Source organism: Apus apus, chromosome W, assembly GCF_020740795.1.
Source record: "Apus apus isolate bApuApu2 chromosome W, bApuApu2.pri.cur, whole genome shotgun sequence".
NCBI classification, from domain to species: Eukaryota; Metazoa; Chordata; class Aves; order Apodiformes; family Apodidae; genus Apus; species Apus apus.
Window position 1 is genome coordinate 4,058,168 of NC_067311.1, and position 16,840 is coordinate 4,075,007.

General features: G+C 39.6%; 1 protein-coding gene across 3 annotated transcripts in view; it reads left to right on the plus strand.

Moving 5' to 3' along the window:
• LOC127395184 (arrestin domain-containing protein 3-like) overlaps positions 1-14,958 on the plus strand; it is a 39,339-nt gene extending 24,381 nt beyond the window's left edge. Inside the window, exons 3-8 of one of the 3 annotated variants that reach the window (XM_051641746.1) lie at positions 1,888-2,035; positions 3,870-3,972; positions 4,464-4,720; positions 5,131-5,293; positions 7,656-7,810; positions 12,393-14,958. In XM_051641746.1, the coding sequence (XP_051497706.1) occupies positions 1,888-2,035; positions 3,870-3,972; positions 4,464-4,720; positions 5,131-5,293; positions 7,656-7,810; positions 12,393-12,449 (883 nt within the window). In that variant the 3' untranslated portion in view covers positions 12,450-14,958. Of the gene's footprint in view, positions 1-1,887; positions 2,036-3,869; positions 3,973-4,463; positions 4,721-5,130; positions 5,294-7,655; positions 7,811-8,747; positions 12,107-12,392 lie in introns of those variants that run through there. The other 2 variants (XM_051641747.1, XM_051641745.1) reach the window with 2 other exon arrangements.
• The last annotated feature ends 1,882 nt before the right edge of the window (positions 14,959-16,840 follow it).

Sequence of the window (16,840 nt, forward strand, 5' to 3'; positions counted from 1 at the left end):
AAATGAAGTCTGGTAATAAAAGGCCTAAAGGACACTAGTATGACACTGCCTCCTTACTCTTTCTTGCTATTTTGTATTCATAGAATATTTCTAAAATTTATTTAAAACAAAACCAATGTGGTGAGTTGACTTTGGCTGGCTGCCAGCCCTCTGTGCACTTTCTCTTTCACTCCCCCTCATCAACAGGACAGTGAGAGAAAATAAAATGGACAAGCTCATAGGTAGAGATAAAGCAGCTTAATAAGGAAAAACAAAAGTCGTACATGGAAGCAAAGCAAAAATAAGAATTTATTCACTACTTCTCAATGGCAGGCAGATTTCCAGCCATTTCCTGAAAGCAGGGCCTCAGTATGTGTAGTGGTTGCTTGAGAAGACAAACACCATAACCATGAATCTCTCTCTCAGCCCTGTCTGTGTGTCGTTCCCCTCTCCCCTCTCAGCTTTTTTTGCTGAGCATGACATCATATGGTATGGACTATCCCTTTGGTCAGTTTGGGTCAGCTGTCCTGGCTATGTCCCCTCCCAAGATCTTGCCCACACCCAGCTCACTGGCCTTTGGGAATGAGGTGCTGGAGAGACAGCCTTGATGCTGTGCAAGCACTGCTCAGCAATAGCTAAAATACTGGTGTGTTATCAACACTGTTCTAGCCATAAACAAAAAGCACAGCACTATAGGGGCTGTTATGAGGAAAGTTAACTCCATCTCAGCCAGACCCAGTGCAACCAAATGCAAAGCAATAGTGAAAAAAAAATAATCACAAGACACTGACTGGCCTTACTGATTTTGCCTTAAAGGATACTGGGGCAGGATGAAACATTGAAGACTGATTAGAAAATTCTTTTACTTGTGTTTTTAAGAAAAAAAACAACAAAACATTTCAAATGTCCAAATAGAGATGTAAAACCTGTAGCAGAAATAATCATTCTAGTAAAGTACTAGCACAGCTAGTATTATTCCCTATAGAAGTTAGGGAGGGAAGCTTTGCCCATAACTTATCTTTTATTATGATGCATTTCAAACATAGTGCAATATAAAAATTCTTCCTTCAAGATTAAAGGCAAAAAATGTTAGGAAAAGACAAGTGACAGTTAACTGCACATGACTGGAATATAAAAAGGGGAGGGAGAGGAAGAAAAAAAGGTAATGCTGAAAGGTTTGGAGTCCCTTTCCACATTTTTTTTTTTTCCCCTCCAACTCTCCGAAAGGATTTCCTTTGCCTTTCAGCATTCAGAGCAGAATAGTCTTTATCTTTATATATATAAAATATATATATATATATAAATATTTTAAGATTGCCTCATCAGGGTAAAGGAAAATTAGACGATGCTCAAAATAGCCTCTCTCTATTCAGAACTCTAAATTGAAATATTTAACTACTGTACTTGAGGCAAAAGAAACTACAAAAGCACTCAGTTATAGCTAAAATAAACCACTGAGCTACTAGCCAAGTAAATAATACACAGTTATTTACAGAATGCAACATCCAAAGCAATAATTGGATGGTACTAATGCTAATTGTATTTGGTGGTCTTGATTTGACCTTAAAAGGGCATGCTTTATTCTACACTTGAAAGTGGCCTTTTAAGTCTGAAGGAAACATGTACTCTTCTGGCATTTTCTAGCACAATTCTTTAATTAATTCTTAAAACTTCTACAAAACTACTGTTGGATGAATTGGAGTTGATATTTTCTCCCAGCTGTAATCTTACATTCTTCTGAGATATGGAAACTTTGCAAATAAGTTATGCTCAATATGATGCACTAAAAATATAGTTCTACATTCTAATTCCTAATCTGATCTGCATTCTAATTCCTAATCTGATCAATTGTATTGTTATTGGAAAGAGAGAAAAATTTTGCTCAACTTTGACCTTTGTCCTGCACAGACCACTTGCTACCTCATTCGAAGGCAGACATGGCAGTGTGCGCTATTGGGTGAAAGCTGAATTGCATAGGCCTTGGCTTCTACCAATAAAATTAAAGAAGGAATTTACAGTCTTTGAACATATAGATATCAACACTCCTTCATTACTGGTAAGAACTGACAGAATTACTCATTTTTCTTTTCTGGCATTGTCGCAAGCCGATGCCAGGGGGGCTTTGAGCTTCCACAGATGTAAGTACTGTAAGGGGGTTTGTTTAGACTTATGTGAAGAAAAAGAACAGTTTCCCACAGGCATAAAACCAATTAAGTTTAATAACTGAACATCAACATGTAATTTTACCTAATATTTATTTGCTAGTTTAACTATAGCTCTTCTTTTAAGTATTATATCTGTTTAGCAACTCTTTAACTGCTGATATTTTGAAGGCTAAGTTATCCTGTACTTGGAGTTACTTGATTTTTACGATACATACAATGCATTTGTCAATCTAAATTGATACTACTAAATTGTAGAATCTCATTAAGGAAGAAAAATTGGTGAAGTGCTCCTCTTCAATTATAAATAAAGAATATGGAACAGTGCAACTCAATATTTTAGTGAGGGACTGCTAACTTAAAAATGCAAAGTAAAAAATTTACTGCAGTGCATAATTGATAATTTCCATATGGATAGTTTTCTACCCATGGGGAGAAATTATCACAATTCTGTGTAATCTTTTCCTGAAATTTCTTTTTATTAAAATATCTGTAATATCACAACTGCTTTCAATGAGGATTTTATTTGAGTCTGGCCTAGAATTCCTTTATTTTATCCCTTCCTCAAGTTTTAATTTAGAGGAAAAAAAAAAATTAGAAGTCAATTGAAATAGGTTTCTTGTGTGTATGGGTGAAAAATCAGGCTTTACAAAGGGACCTTGCAGAAACTCTATTAAAAACAAAGGTCTCTTGTTTGACCTTAATGGGCTTTGGATCAAGCCCTGAATTCCGATGTTGTATAAAATAAGTCTTTTTAATATAGGTGAAATAGGATCATTCAGAAACCGAGGAAATTGCAGGAGTCAAGATTTACAGTAGTTTAGCTCAGTTATTTTATTTCTGAAATACAGCTTAATGAAAAATGAGATGATGTTCTCATTTGCTGTTAGTTAAAAGAAAAGCTATGGAACAGTATGTTGGGATGTGTAGGCTATGAAGCCTTTTGTTTTAAGCTGTGCAGTGTTTATTTTTAGTATTAAAAACTGTTTTAAGTATGTCTGGAGGATGGTAAAAAAATTCATACTTATACTGCAATGGAATTAGGACAAACGTTGTATCTGTGTAATGCTGTTTAAGTTGCTTGAGGCTTTTCCTATTAAAGTAGCTTTGGTTAACAAAATATGTAATAATAAGCACATTATCATAGAATCATAGAATCATTAAGGTTGGAAGGGACCTTAAAGATCGTCTAGTTCCAACCCCCCTGCCATAAGCAGGGAACCCTACCACTAGACCAGGTTGTACAAAACCTTGTCCAACCTGGCCTTAAACACCTCCAAGGATGGGGCATCAACCTCCCTGGGCAACCCATTCCAGTTCCTCACCACACTTGTAGTGAAGAATTTCTTCCTAATATCTAACCTAAATCATCCCTCAGTTTAAAACCATTACCCCTTGTCCTATCACTATCTTCTCTGATGAAAAGCCCCTCCCCACCTTTCCTGTAGGCCCCCTTCAAGTACTGGAAGACCACTATAAGGTCTCCCTGGAGCCTTCTCTTCTCTTGGCTGAACAGCCCCAATTTTCTTAGCCTGTCTTCATAGCAGAGGTGCTCCACACCTTTGATCATCTTGGTGGCCCTTCTCTGGACTCTCTCTAACAGGTCTATATCTTTCTTGTGCTGAGGGCATGTATATGAAAATTATAATTTCCCTGTGTTTATTTAAATTCCTGAAGAGATTCATAGAGCCCCTAATTTAATGGACAGTATTTTTTCTCTTCTTGCAGTCACCCCAAGCAGGCACAAAAGAAAAGACTCTATGTTGTTGGCTTTGTACCTCAGGCCCAATATCCTTAAGTGCCAAAATTGAAAGAAAGGGCTACACCCCAGGTATGTAGTACATGTATTTATAGGATATGTTTTTTCTTCCCATTTAAAGCCACAGTTTGTACTTACTGGTTTTATATAAATGAAACATTAAGGATATTTTTACCACTTCAGTCTGCATTTAGCAATCTTCTCAGTATACTCTATTAACTAAGACACTACTACTTGTATCTCTAGATTGTTAAAGGACCTCATCTATTAGACCAGTATGTTTTGGGGGTTGTTTCTTTTCTTGGTGTTTGTTTTGTTCATTGTTTTTGTTTGTTTGTTTTTTGGTTGGTTGGTTTGTGTTTGGATTTTTCCTTTCAGAACAGCTCATGGGGATCTTTTCTCTATTGGCATCAGTGGATGTTTTTCCTGGTAGAGCAGTGATAGCAGCATCTTGTGCAATATAACAGTATACAGAATGTGATAGTTTGCTTTACCTGCCTTGTAAATGTAAGGAGAACTTGAAATTCTGTTGGGTTTTTTTGTTTGTTTGTTTTTTGTTTCAGGTGAATCAATTCAGATCTTTGCTGAGATTGAGAATTGCTCTTCCCGTATGGTGGTGCCAAAGGCAACCATTTACCAAACACAGGCCTTCTATGCCAAAGGGAAAATGAAGGAAGTCAAACAGCTTGTTGCCAGCCTCCGTGGGGAATCCTTGTCATCTGGCAAAACAGAAACTTGGAATGGCAAACAGTTGAAAATTCCACCTGTTTCCCCTTCAATCCTTGACTGTAGTATAATCCGTGTGGAGTATTCACTTATGGTATGTTGGGTGATCTGTTTCACTCTAGAGAATGAGTAGCTTTCAACATTCCATACAAATTCCTAGCACAGCATTTTGTGATAATTAGTTATGAAAGAAATAAATGTTCTGGTATTTGTCCTGACAGGAAATCTGGTAAGTAAATTTAGTTTAAATCTTGCAAGTTCTTAAAACATCTGTGTGTCAACTAAGCAAGTGTTTAATGAGTAGACTGTGTTTCCATGTGAGGCTCATGTTAAGACTCTTAACTTGAAGTGCTCGTGTCTCCATAGGGGCATGGGCCCTAAAAGAGACTATTAGAAACAAGCTCCTCATGGAAACTTCCATGGAAAGACAACTTAGACTAATACTTATGAAGTGCTGATTAAACCCCCACATTTTAATAATTCACTTATATAATTTTCCTTCAGGTATATGTTGATATTCCGGGAGCCATGGATTTATTCCTTAACTTGCCACTGGTCATTGGTACCATTCCTCTACATCCATTTGGTAGCAGAACATCAAGTGTGAGCAGCCAGGGTAGCATGAACATGAATTGGCTTGGTCTGACACTGCCTGAAAGACCAGAAGGTAACTTGACAATACAAATATCAATCAATTTGCTTGTCTGCTTTGATTTTTGTCTGCTTTGATTTTTGTCTGCTTTATTCATTGCAGTCTTGCTAAGACTCAAATTATATCCTTTCATAATAAAGCCCATGGGAAATCTGTTGTGGCTGTTTTCTGTGACACCTACTTGTCCTATGTAGAAGAACAGTTTCTTCCCTCCCTGCTTTTCTAAATCCAGTTGCCTTGGAAGGTGGCAGAAATGAAAGAACAGGATGCCATTGTACCTGTGCACAACTTCATTACTTCCACCTCCAGTATCCCAGTCGCATCACAGAATTGCTGGACTTGGAAGGGACCTCTAGAGATCATCTAGTCCAACTCTGCCACTGAAGTAGGATAACTTAGAGCATTTTACACAGGACTGTATCCAGGTGGGTTTTGAATATCTCCAGAGATGGAGACTCCACAACCTCCCTGGGCAGCCTATTCCAGTGCTCCATCACCCTCACCACAAAGAAGTTTTTCCTCATAGTTAAATGGAACTTCCTATGTTCCAACTTGTACCCATTGCCCCTCGTTCTGACACTGGGAGCTACTGAGAAGAGCCTGTCCCCATCTTCCTTGCACCCACCCTTTAGATACTTGTATACATTTATAAGGTCTCCCCTCAGCCTTCTCATCTGCAGGCTAAAGAGTCCCAGTTCCTTCAGCCTTTCCTCATAAGAGAGATGCTCCAGTCCCCCTATCATCTTCATCACCTTCCTCTGGACTCTGTCCAGTAGCTCCCTGTCTCTCTTGAACTGTGGAGCCCAGAACTGGATGCAGTATTTCAGCTGTGGCCTCACCAGGGCAGAGTAGAGGGGGAGAATGACCTCCCTTGACCTACTGGCCACACTCTTCTTTATGCAGCCTAGGATTCCATTGGCCTTCTTGGCAGCAAGGGCACACTGCTGGCTCATGGATAATTTACTGTCTATCAGGACTCCAAGATCTTTCTCCTCTGAACTGCTTTCCAGCAGATCCACCCCTAACCTCTATTGGTGCTTGGGGTTCTTTCTTCCCAGGTTCAGGACCCTACACTTGCTCTTATTAAACCTCATGAGGTTCTTCTCTGCCCAACCCTCTAGCCTGTCCAGGTCACGCTGAATGGCAGCAGAGGCCTCTGGAGTGCCAGCCACCCCTCCCAGTTTTCTATCATCAGCAAACTTGCTGAGGATACACTCTGTCCCCTTGTCCAGATCATTGATGAACACGTTGAACAAGACTGGACCGAGTATTGATCCCTGGGGAACACCACTGGTTACTGGCCTCCAACTTGACCCTAATCCATTGATCACCACCCTCTGAGATCTGTCACACAGCCAGCTCTCAATCCACCTCACTCTCCAGTCATCAAGCCCACTCTTCATGAGTTTCCTAACGAGGATGTTATGGGAGACAGTATCAAAAGCCTTTCTGAAGTCAAGGTAGATAACATCCACTGCTCTCCCCTCATCTAGCCAGCCAGTAATGATGTCATAGAAGGCAATCAGGTTGGTCAAGCATGATTTCCCTTGGGTGAATCCATGCTGACTTCTCCCAATGACATTCTTTGCTTTCACATGTTTTGTGATGATTTCCAGAATGATTTTTTCCAACACCTTACCAGGGACAGAGGTGAGACTAACCGGCCTGTAGTTCCCTGGGTCTTCCTTCTTGCCTTTCTTGCCCTTCTTGAAGACTGGAGTGACATTAGCCCTCCTCCAGTCCTCAGGCACCTCTCCTGTTCTCCATGACCTGTCAAAGATGATGGAGAGTGGCCTAGCAATAACATCTGCCAGCTCTCATGGATGCATCCCATCAGGGCATCCTTGGTTATAAGGCATTGCAACCCATAATAGCAGTTTCTAGGGTCTCTCACCAGCCTTAGTAGCCAAGGCTTTGTGAAAAGTTTTTCTATGGAAAAACTCTTATGGCCAAAGAAAGAATTAATTTTTTTTTTCCTTCCTTCTGTTTTCACATATTTAATATCTTGGTTTTTTTAAGTACAAATCTCAGGCCTGGAGACTTCTGGAGTCTAGAGGACTGCAATGTTCTGTCATTCCTACCTGTACAGAAATAAATTATCCTTGCTATGCTTTAAATTTTAAGGGTATAATTAAGCCAGAATAAAGAGATCAGGTTGTTTTTTTTTGTTTTGTTTGTTTGTTTTTGTTTTGTTTTTTAACATTAGCTTAATATTAGAATAAAACTAGTCTAGTCTCTTTTTTGTTTAACCATTTTTTAAGAAGCCACCTACCTGCTGATGGATCTTGCAGTGATTAAAGTTTAATATTAATCATGCTATGTATTTTGACATGCATAAGAACTTTTTGTTTGAATTGCATCTACCTTCTCCCTTCAGCACCTCCTAGCTATGCAGAAGTGGTCACAGAGGAAAACAGACAGTCCAGCATTGCACCTATAGCTGCTTTTGATGATTTTGAGAGTGTACTTCAAGGACCATTGTTGGCATACATCCAGGAGTTCCGTTTTCTGCCTCCACCCTTATATTCCGAAGTAGGTATATCTGTCAGAATATGACTATTCATGTATTGTGTCTGATTTTTTTGTATTGTTAAATAAGTTTAGGAAGCTGTTTCTCCTTCCTAAAATTAGGAGAAACCATTAAAATTATGAACATGGAATAAGTTGGTTTTGGGGAGGATTTTTGTTTGTTTTTAAGATGCAGATGAATTGCATCAAGAGTTTTCCATGTCTGTTTTACAGCATGGGTTACCCTTTTTTATAATTTTTATTTTTAACATTAGCTCTGCAACCTTAAATTTAAAAGGTGCTCTGTGAGGTGCCTTGGCTTCTCTTATGTTATTTCCTGGAGCTGCAGACCTGAAAGGTAATTTTCCCTGGCAGCACTCTTCCCTAGTCTTTCTGGAAATTTTCAAAGTGTTTTTTACCATTTAAGCAACATTTTTGTGTATTAAAAATAAAATAAAATAAAATAAATAAAATAAAATAAAAAACTTTCAACTCTTTCACTGCTACTGCTTCCTAGCATTTTATAGCAACCACTAAATGTTTTGTCTGCATGTGTGTTTAAGTTCTGTGGGTGTAGGGCTTTCAGAAGCTTCATGTAGAAAAGTGACATACTGGTATTAATTTCTGACAAGTTTTTTTAAGTACACAGTTCTTCAACACTTTTGGCTAACCATGAACAAGATGCAAATGTTAAAGCTTTTCAAGTTTGTTTTTCAAGAAAAAAGTGATATATAGGACAAAAGAAAAAAAAGTGTCCTCTGGCCAAATTTTGCCTGAATTTCACCCACTTTAGGAAAATGGTATTATGTAGCACGATACCCTTCTTTCCCCCTCATCAGCCTTGAAACACTGACGTGCTAATGAGCAGGTAGAGGGGTATTTTTTGTGTACTAGACACTTGATTGAGAACTCTGGTATATCTTAACTCTAAAATACAACTTCTGGGTACTTTTTATTTTAGAATCATAGAATGCCAGTTTGGAAGGGACCTCAAGGATCATCTGGTCCAACCTTTTTGGGTAATACTATAGTTTAAATGAGATGGCTCAGCACCCTGTCAAACTGAGACGTAAAACTGTCCAATGTGGGGGAATCTACCACTTCCCTTGGGAGACTATTCCAATGTTTTACTGTCCTCATGGTGAAAAATTTACCTCGTGTCCAATCAGAATCTCCCCAGGAGCAAATTGTGCGTATTACCCCTTGTCTTTTCCATGTGACTCCTTGTAAATAGGGAGCCTCCATCTTCTTGGTAGCCACCCTTTAAGTACTGGAACACGGTAATAAGGTCTCCCCAAAGCCTTCTTTTCTCAAGGCTGAACAAACCTGTTTTTCTTAGCCTCTCCTCATATGGCAGGTCCTCCAGTCCTCTGATCATCCTCGTGGCCCTTCTCTGAACCCTCTCCAGCCTGTCCGCATCCTTTTTGTAGAGCGGGAACCAAAACTGAATGCAATACTCCAGGTGTGGTCTGACAAGCACCGAATAGAGATGATGACTTCTTTATCTCTGCTGGTGATGCTCTTGTTGATGCAGCCCAGCATCCTGTTGGCTTTCTTTGCTGCTGCAGCACACTGTTCACTCATGTTGAGCCTGTTATCCACCAGGACCCCCAGGTCCCTTTCCACAGGGCTGCTCTCCAGGTGTAAGATCTTACACTTCTCCCTGTTGACCTTTATAAGGTTCCTGCTAGCCCACTCCTCCAGCCTGTCTAGGTCATCCTGGAGGGTGGCCCTCCCTTCTGGAGTGTCAACCTTTCCACTCATCTTGGTATTGTCAGCAAACTTCATCAGGGTGCTCTTGATCCCAACATCCAGGTCACTTATGAAGATGTTAAACAGCATAGGGCCCAATATCGATCCCTGGGGGACCTCACTTGTGACCGGTTGCAAGTTTGAGGAGGAACTATGTACTATCACCCTCTGGGTACAGTCTGTCAGCCAGTTCCCCACCCCCACTGCACAGACCACTTGTCAAGGCTGTAATAAGTCCATTTCTACAGGAGGAGGCTGTGGGGGGACCATATCAAAAGCCTTGGAAAAGTCCAGATAGACGATGTCCACCACTTGCCCTTCATCAACTGAGCAGGTTACTTTGTTGTAGAAGGCAATCAGGTTTGTCAAGCACGATTTGCCCCTGGTAAATCCACGTTGGCTTTTCCCAATCATGTGCTTCAATGGACTTGTGAACAGTCCACAGGAGGTTTTGCTCCATGAATTTCCCAGGGACCGAAGTGAGGCTAATGGGTCTATAATTACCTGGCTCCTCCTCGGAACCCTTCTTATAGATGGGGGTGACATTAGTCTTCCTCCAGTCCTCAGGAATGTCTCCCGATCTCGACAGCTTCTCAAATATTATGGAGAGCACCTTTGCAACATCAGCCAGCTCTCCGAACACCATAGGGTGGATGGCATCCGGGCCCATCAATTTGTATGGGTCAAGCTCCTGTAATAGTTGACACGCCAACTCTTCCTTCACTGATGGTGGGTCAGTGTCTGTATCAACCTGGACTTTTGTTCCTATGGCCTGGGACCCAACAGCACTGGTAAAGACAGAGGTGAAGAAGGTGTTGAGGACCTCTGCCTTTTCAGCATTGCTGGTGACTAATTCACCTCTCCTGTTTAACAGTGGGCCAATATTATTCCTCTGTTTCTGTTTGTGGTTAACATATCTGAAGAACCCGTTCTTGAAGTTTTTGACATCTCTGGCCAATGTCAGCTCACGCTGAGCTTTTACTTTCCTAACTGCATCTCTGCATGCCCTGTCAATGTTTTTGTAATTTGCAACAAGTAATGTTCCACTTTTCCGCCTCTGGTACATTTCCCTTTTGGTTCTGAGCAGACCCAGAAGCTCACCGTTAAGCCAAGGGGGTCTCTTGCTCTGCCTACTTCTGTTGCCTTTACAGGGGATGAACTGGTTTTGCATGTCTCGAAAAATTCCCAGCACTCACTAGCCCCTTTACTCTCCACGGAAGCTTCCCACGGGATCCCTTCCAACTGAGCCTGAAGCGAGCTGAATTTTGCTTTTCTAAAATCTAAAACCTTTTTCCTGGAATTAACCTTCATTGTACTCAGCAGTATCCCAAACTCCACAATATTGTGGTCACTGCAGCTGAGTCTGTCACTAACCAAGATATTACAGAGCAGGTTTTCTTGGTTAGTGAGTAGTTAAGTCCAGCTGTGCCCCATTCCTGGTTGGCACATCCAACATTTGTGTGAGGAAGCAGTCTTCTACACATTCCAGGAACTTGATGTATGACAGGTCAACTGCAGTGTTGTTCTTCCAGCAAATGTCTAGGTGGTTAAAGTCTCCCATAAGGAGTAGGTCTTGTTGACCTGAAGCTTCCCTGAGCGACCCGAGTATCACTTCATTGGTCACGTTGTCTTGATTTGGGGGTCGGTAATAGATGCCTACTGTAAGGTCTCCCTTGGAGATGACCCCTCTCATTTTGACCCAGAAGCATTCAGTAGGGCTACCACAATTACCGTAGTAATAGGTACTTTAACATTTAGAAAGAAGCATGTTGTTATTTTTTTTTCTAAACAAAAGGCTCTATGAAGTTAACTGATGCAATGTTGTCTAAAAGATGCACTGTACACTTAAACTATTCTTACCATCCAGTTTTAGCAGGCTGTACCTCTACTTTCTCCTATAGAAAGGAAGAAGAAGTAAGTTTTAGAACACATGAACTTTTGAAATATCTCATAGGATATTTGAGGATTAATTACTTCTAGTTTAAAAAAATCAAATTATTTTCTATTGATAACTTTTTGCCTTTGTCGCGGGCCGGTATTGGGGGGCTACCGGCTGTCAGGATGGTTCCGCAACTTCCTCCCCCAGTGTGGAGAGGTTTATGAATGAGACTGAGGGTCACACGTGGCGTTTGCCTCTCAGAGAGGAACGGCCACTGCGGGACCGTGTCTTAGAGGGTAGATTAGAATACCCTCCCACCACGCTCACAAATTGTTACTGAGACCAATGTTTAGTTTACGAATTAATCGGTTTATTAAGGGTCAACACAAACTAAGGGATCAAGGTTCAGGAGAGGTTGTCTAGGTGTATATTGGAAAAGGGATTCAAAGGTACTGTGGTCTTATTAAATGCACACTCCGAGGATGAGTGTAAGCCTTTTCAAGAAACTTCTCTACGTCTCTCAAATCAATTAAATATTTCTTAAGTTACATTTCTAGTGATGCATGTCAAGTAATCTTTTTTTATATATTGGATAACTCAAGACTTCTGTGCTAGTAAAGCAGAATTTTTTAAAGTTTTATATTAGTTGTTCATGTTTATATTTAAATTGCCATCAACCTGTAGTTTAAAGTCTTCTGCTGTATCTAATATTAATATTTATATTAATTTTTATCCAAAGTTTTGTCCAACTAGAAGTTTTTTAGTTATTTCAATAAATTTTGGACTGGGAATGCCATGTTATCATTATAGTTGTCTTAAACTTGTGAATTTTGATTTTTATTTCTAGCAGTTGATTCTAAAATGTGCTGGTTTGTTTTGGTGGGGGGGTTTTGGGGGGGTTTTTTGTGGGGTTTTTTTGTTTGTTTGGGGTTTTTTGTGTGTTTTTGTTTGTTTTTTCTTTTCCCTTTTGGTTAGATTGATCCAAACCCTGATCAGCCCACAGATGAGAGACCATCTTGCCCCTCTCGTTGAAGGAATCCATAAAAAGCTGACTTGATTTGGGTTTTGAATCACAACTGCTGTGTTGAAGATCAAGGTGTCATAGTGGAGACTTGCTTTTAAAGGAAATGGTATTGCTCTTGCCTGTACAGTGAATAAATGAAAACAACATGTAGTTGTGCTTTGACACCTACAGCACATCATAGGATTGCTCCACATGCTTGAAAACCTGAGGCCCCCTGCCCTCAAATAGTGGCAGATACTAGGAGCAGCCTTACTAGTGTGCAGTCACGTGTTTCAAAACACTCAAGCTGTGTTGTAAGAGAGGAATGGCTGCTTCTTATTATTTGAAAATTTGCACATGCTTATTGCTTATGTTATGCAGTTCAGTGTCACTACAGCTTTTTATCATTTATGATGGACTGTTGCTGCCCCCCCCCCTTAATTGTTTGTGATCTGCACAACAGACAACAAAAAGCTTTGACACACACAAAAACCCAATTGACTGATAAATGCACTGACTTTTTTTTTTTTTTTTTTAATTTAATGTAGCCTGGGCTTTACCTGCATATGCACACACTCAGAATTGTCCTAGTAGGCTGATCATGTATCACCTCTTCAGCTTGGATTCTATTGTGGTTTTATTTACAAATATCACATGCTTTCAAGCCACTCCTTGCGGTATATTTTGCAGCCAGCTGTAGTAGACAACCAACAGATGGGGGCGAGGGAAGAGATAGAAGGAAACAAGAGACTTTGTCAAGATTGTATATTTTCTTGTTTTCTTTTAAAAATTTGTTGCCTTTCTGCTATTATTGCAAAGCAGCATTTTGTTACAGACTGCCTAAAAATCACTTAATCTCAGGTGAACTCATAACTTGCCAAACTGTTAGAATGCTATTTGTTTTGTTTTGTTGCACGGTTATTTCCTTTGGTTTGTGTTCATGTTTTTGTTTTGTTCTTTGAGGAGGATTTTTAATAGAGGCATGCATGAAACTCACAAAGTGAAAGCAGCACCAGCAGACACCAGCAATGTGTGAAAAGAACTTTAAAAGGGGATAGTCATATGCTGTTCAGGGGTCATAGGCAGACATATCTCAACTAGTAGGAATGGGAAGGAGGAGGTTTGTTTGTTTTTTTAAAAATAATACATAGTTACCTAATCACCAAATATAATATATAAAATGAGCCTCCAGTATAAAGTATATTTCAGACTGCAAGAAATTTTGAACTATGGCAACTAAGCAGCAGCTTGGTTTGTGCACTTTGTATTCTCTCCAGTGTTTATGATACTGTAAAAATAGTAAGACTAAAGCCATAATAAAACTGGGCCAGAGTATCAGTGTTACCAGCCATACTCAAATTAGTTTGCTGATAATTGCTCTGATTATCTCCTGGGTTAGTACGGAGAGCTTTAAAACAAGAACAAAAAAAACCGCAACCCAACAACTTTAACCATATATTAATCTAGAATGTGAGAAATTATATAGAAAAAGCACTCACCCCTTGAGTGTACCCTAAAGAAGAGCCATTAGATCTGACCAGTGTTTTTATGCTAGAGATTTGTCAAGGCAAACTCTCTTTTCAGAAATAATGTAAAACAATCCAAACAACTCAAAAAACCTATTGTCAAAGAGAAGTGTCTGATGTTGACTACTTAAAAACTAATCCATTGTGTATATCCTTGTGCCATGAAACAGCTCAAAAGGGGAAAGGGGAGGGTGACAGCTGGTGTTTCTGCATTGTGCTTGTTCTTATAAGGTTCTGCCTTATTTTTGAGGCTTCATCAATATGACAAAATGGGCTTTTCCATAAGTGGCCTTTATGAGAATATGACAGATATTTTATGTATCAAAAATTATGACAAGGGGCTTAAAATGAGAGTCACATTTTAAATTATTCTGTCCAAAGGTTTGGACTTCGTTAAGCAAGATTTGGCAATTGGGTGATGTTTTATGCTGGCCAATTTTGTGAATGTCCCTTTCTTCTATCCTCTCCAACCAGACAAAATGTTATATAAGTTTATAAGATTGTTGGCATAAGAGGGCATTGGGTAATTTTACTTTTTTTCTTATTTGTTGTTTTAGTAGACTGGGGAACAACTGCTCATATACATAGCATTAAAGTACTTATCCCAGTATAATATAAAACTATGAAGCAGAATTGACCAATTAACATTGCAGCACAGGCTGTGATCAGAGAGAAAATTCTAAAACCTTACAAAATAAAGACTTCATGTTTAAACTTTTTTGTTAGTTCTTCAGAGACATTACTGGTTCATATTTGTAGCCCAATATTCGATATAGATTCTTGATATGAATTAGGAAAAAAAAGTAAAATCCAAACATTAGAGAAACAAAGTGCAATATTAAATGTTTGCTTTATAGATTATATTCTATGGCTGCTTGTGATATTTATTTTTTTTTTTTTTATTTTGGTGCTGAATATGTTTTTCCGGACTCTGTTTTAAGAAAACTGTAAAACAATTTAAATTTTCCTATTGTTCTTCCTTGTGGAAAAATAAACTTTTTTTAAAAATTGCTTTAACTGTAAGTCATATGATTTGTTTGTGAATTAAACATTTAATATGTGTCTTTGTATAAAATAATAGCCATAATGATTATAGAAATAATATGCTATGTATTACCTACATAGGAGGAAAAAAACTATTTCTGGAGCTACACCATTGATTAGCACAAGAGCTAATTTTCAGCACCTTCAGTTCCTTTTTTGTCTGATTTCTTGGGGTTAGGTTCCAGATGGGAAGCTACAATACAATCTCCTACATTTAGAAAATACTAATAACTTAGAAGATATTAATGTCTTTCCAGGACACTGTTTAAAAATTATTTTTACTGGTGCCCTCTCTTCAAGTTGTCTAGTATTTTCCAGTACGTATGGTGGGGGCAGGGATTGCACACTTTGGTAGGGGGAAGAGGAAATGGGGGAAGGGGAATTACTTTAAAAGCCAGATAACTCAGTGGTTTGCATTTGGGATCTGAAGGTTGGCAATATGTGCTTGCAGCCCAGAAAGCCAACCAATTCCTGGGCTGCATCAAAAGAAGTGTAGCCAGCAGATCAAGGGAGGTGATTCTCTCCCTTTACTCGGCTCTCGTGAGACCCCGCCTGGAGTTCTGTGCCCAATTCTGGAGCCCCCAACATAAGAAGGACATGGAGCTCATGGAGAAAGTCCAGAGAAGGGCCACAAAGATGATCTGAGGGCTAGAGCACCTCTCCTACAAAGACAGGCTGAGAGAGTTGGGGCTGTTCAGCCTGGAGAAGAAAAGGCTCTGGGGAGACCTTATAGTGGCCTTCCAGTACCTGAAGGGGGCCTACAGGAAAGCTGGGGATGGACTTTTTACAAGGGCTTGTAGTGAGAGGACAAGGGGTAATGGATTAAAACTAGAAGAGGGGAGATTTAGGTTAGACATTAGGAGGAAATTATTTAGTGTGAAGGTGGTGAGGCACTGGAACGGGTTGCCCAAGGAGGTTGTGGATGCCCCTTCCCTGGAAGCGTTCAAGACCAGGTTAGATGGGGCCCTGAGCAACCTGATCTAGTGGGAGGTGTCCCTGCCCATGGAGGGGGATTGGAACTAGATGATCTTTAAGGTCCCTTCCAACTCAAACCCTTCTATGATTCTATGAACTGGGGTCAATAAAGAGTGTCGTGTTTCTTTGGAAGTCTAATGTTACCAGATGTTGAAAATCACTATCTGCTATTTGTGTTTTGGTCAGTAGAGCTTTGCAAGATATCAATACAGCTCCTCAACATTCCAGAAAAGTAGCACTGGCATAGCATTTTGTTTCTGCATACTGCACACAGCTCAACCTCTGACAGAATGGACTGCCATCATTGTTTGGTATCAAAATGTCATTTGACCTAAGGCAAAGTTCACTATGCTAGTGGACTCAGGAGTCAAATATATGTTATTCCTGTCCATTGGTGTCAAAGGTACTGAAGACCACTACATCGTCATGGTACTATACTGTAGGTTTTATGGTGCATGCTACTAACATAGACAAACCAAACATAGACCTAACTCTTTGTTGTCACAGTTTGACTCAGGACATTTACTGCTACTTTAAAGAGAGCTTACTGAAGGAAAAAAAAAAAAATCAGTAAAAGGAAAAGTGGCTTCATCTTGGCTCAAACCAGGATATTTGTATAATGCAAACAGTAAACTTCCTGAATGTGCGAATTTGTATCTGCCAGCTATGGAGAATCCAGAAAAATCTTTTTGGTTTTTTTGCCCATTAATAACAGTGTCAATCATTTGTGCCCAAGTTCTGGTTAAAACTAATGGAAAATATAAAAAGAAGTCTCTCATTATGATCATATACTCTGAAATCCTTTCCAGCTGAATCATAGAATCATAGAATCCTAGGGGTTGGAAGGGACCTCGAAAGATCATCTAGTCCAACCC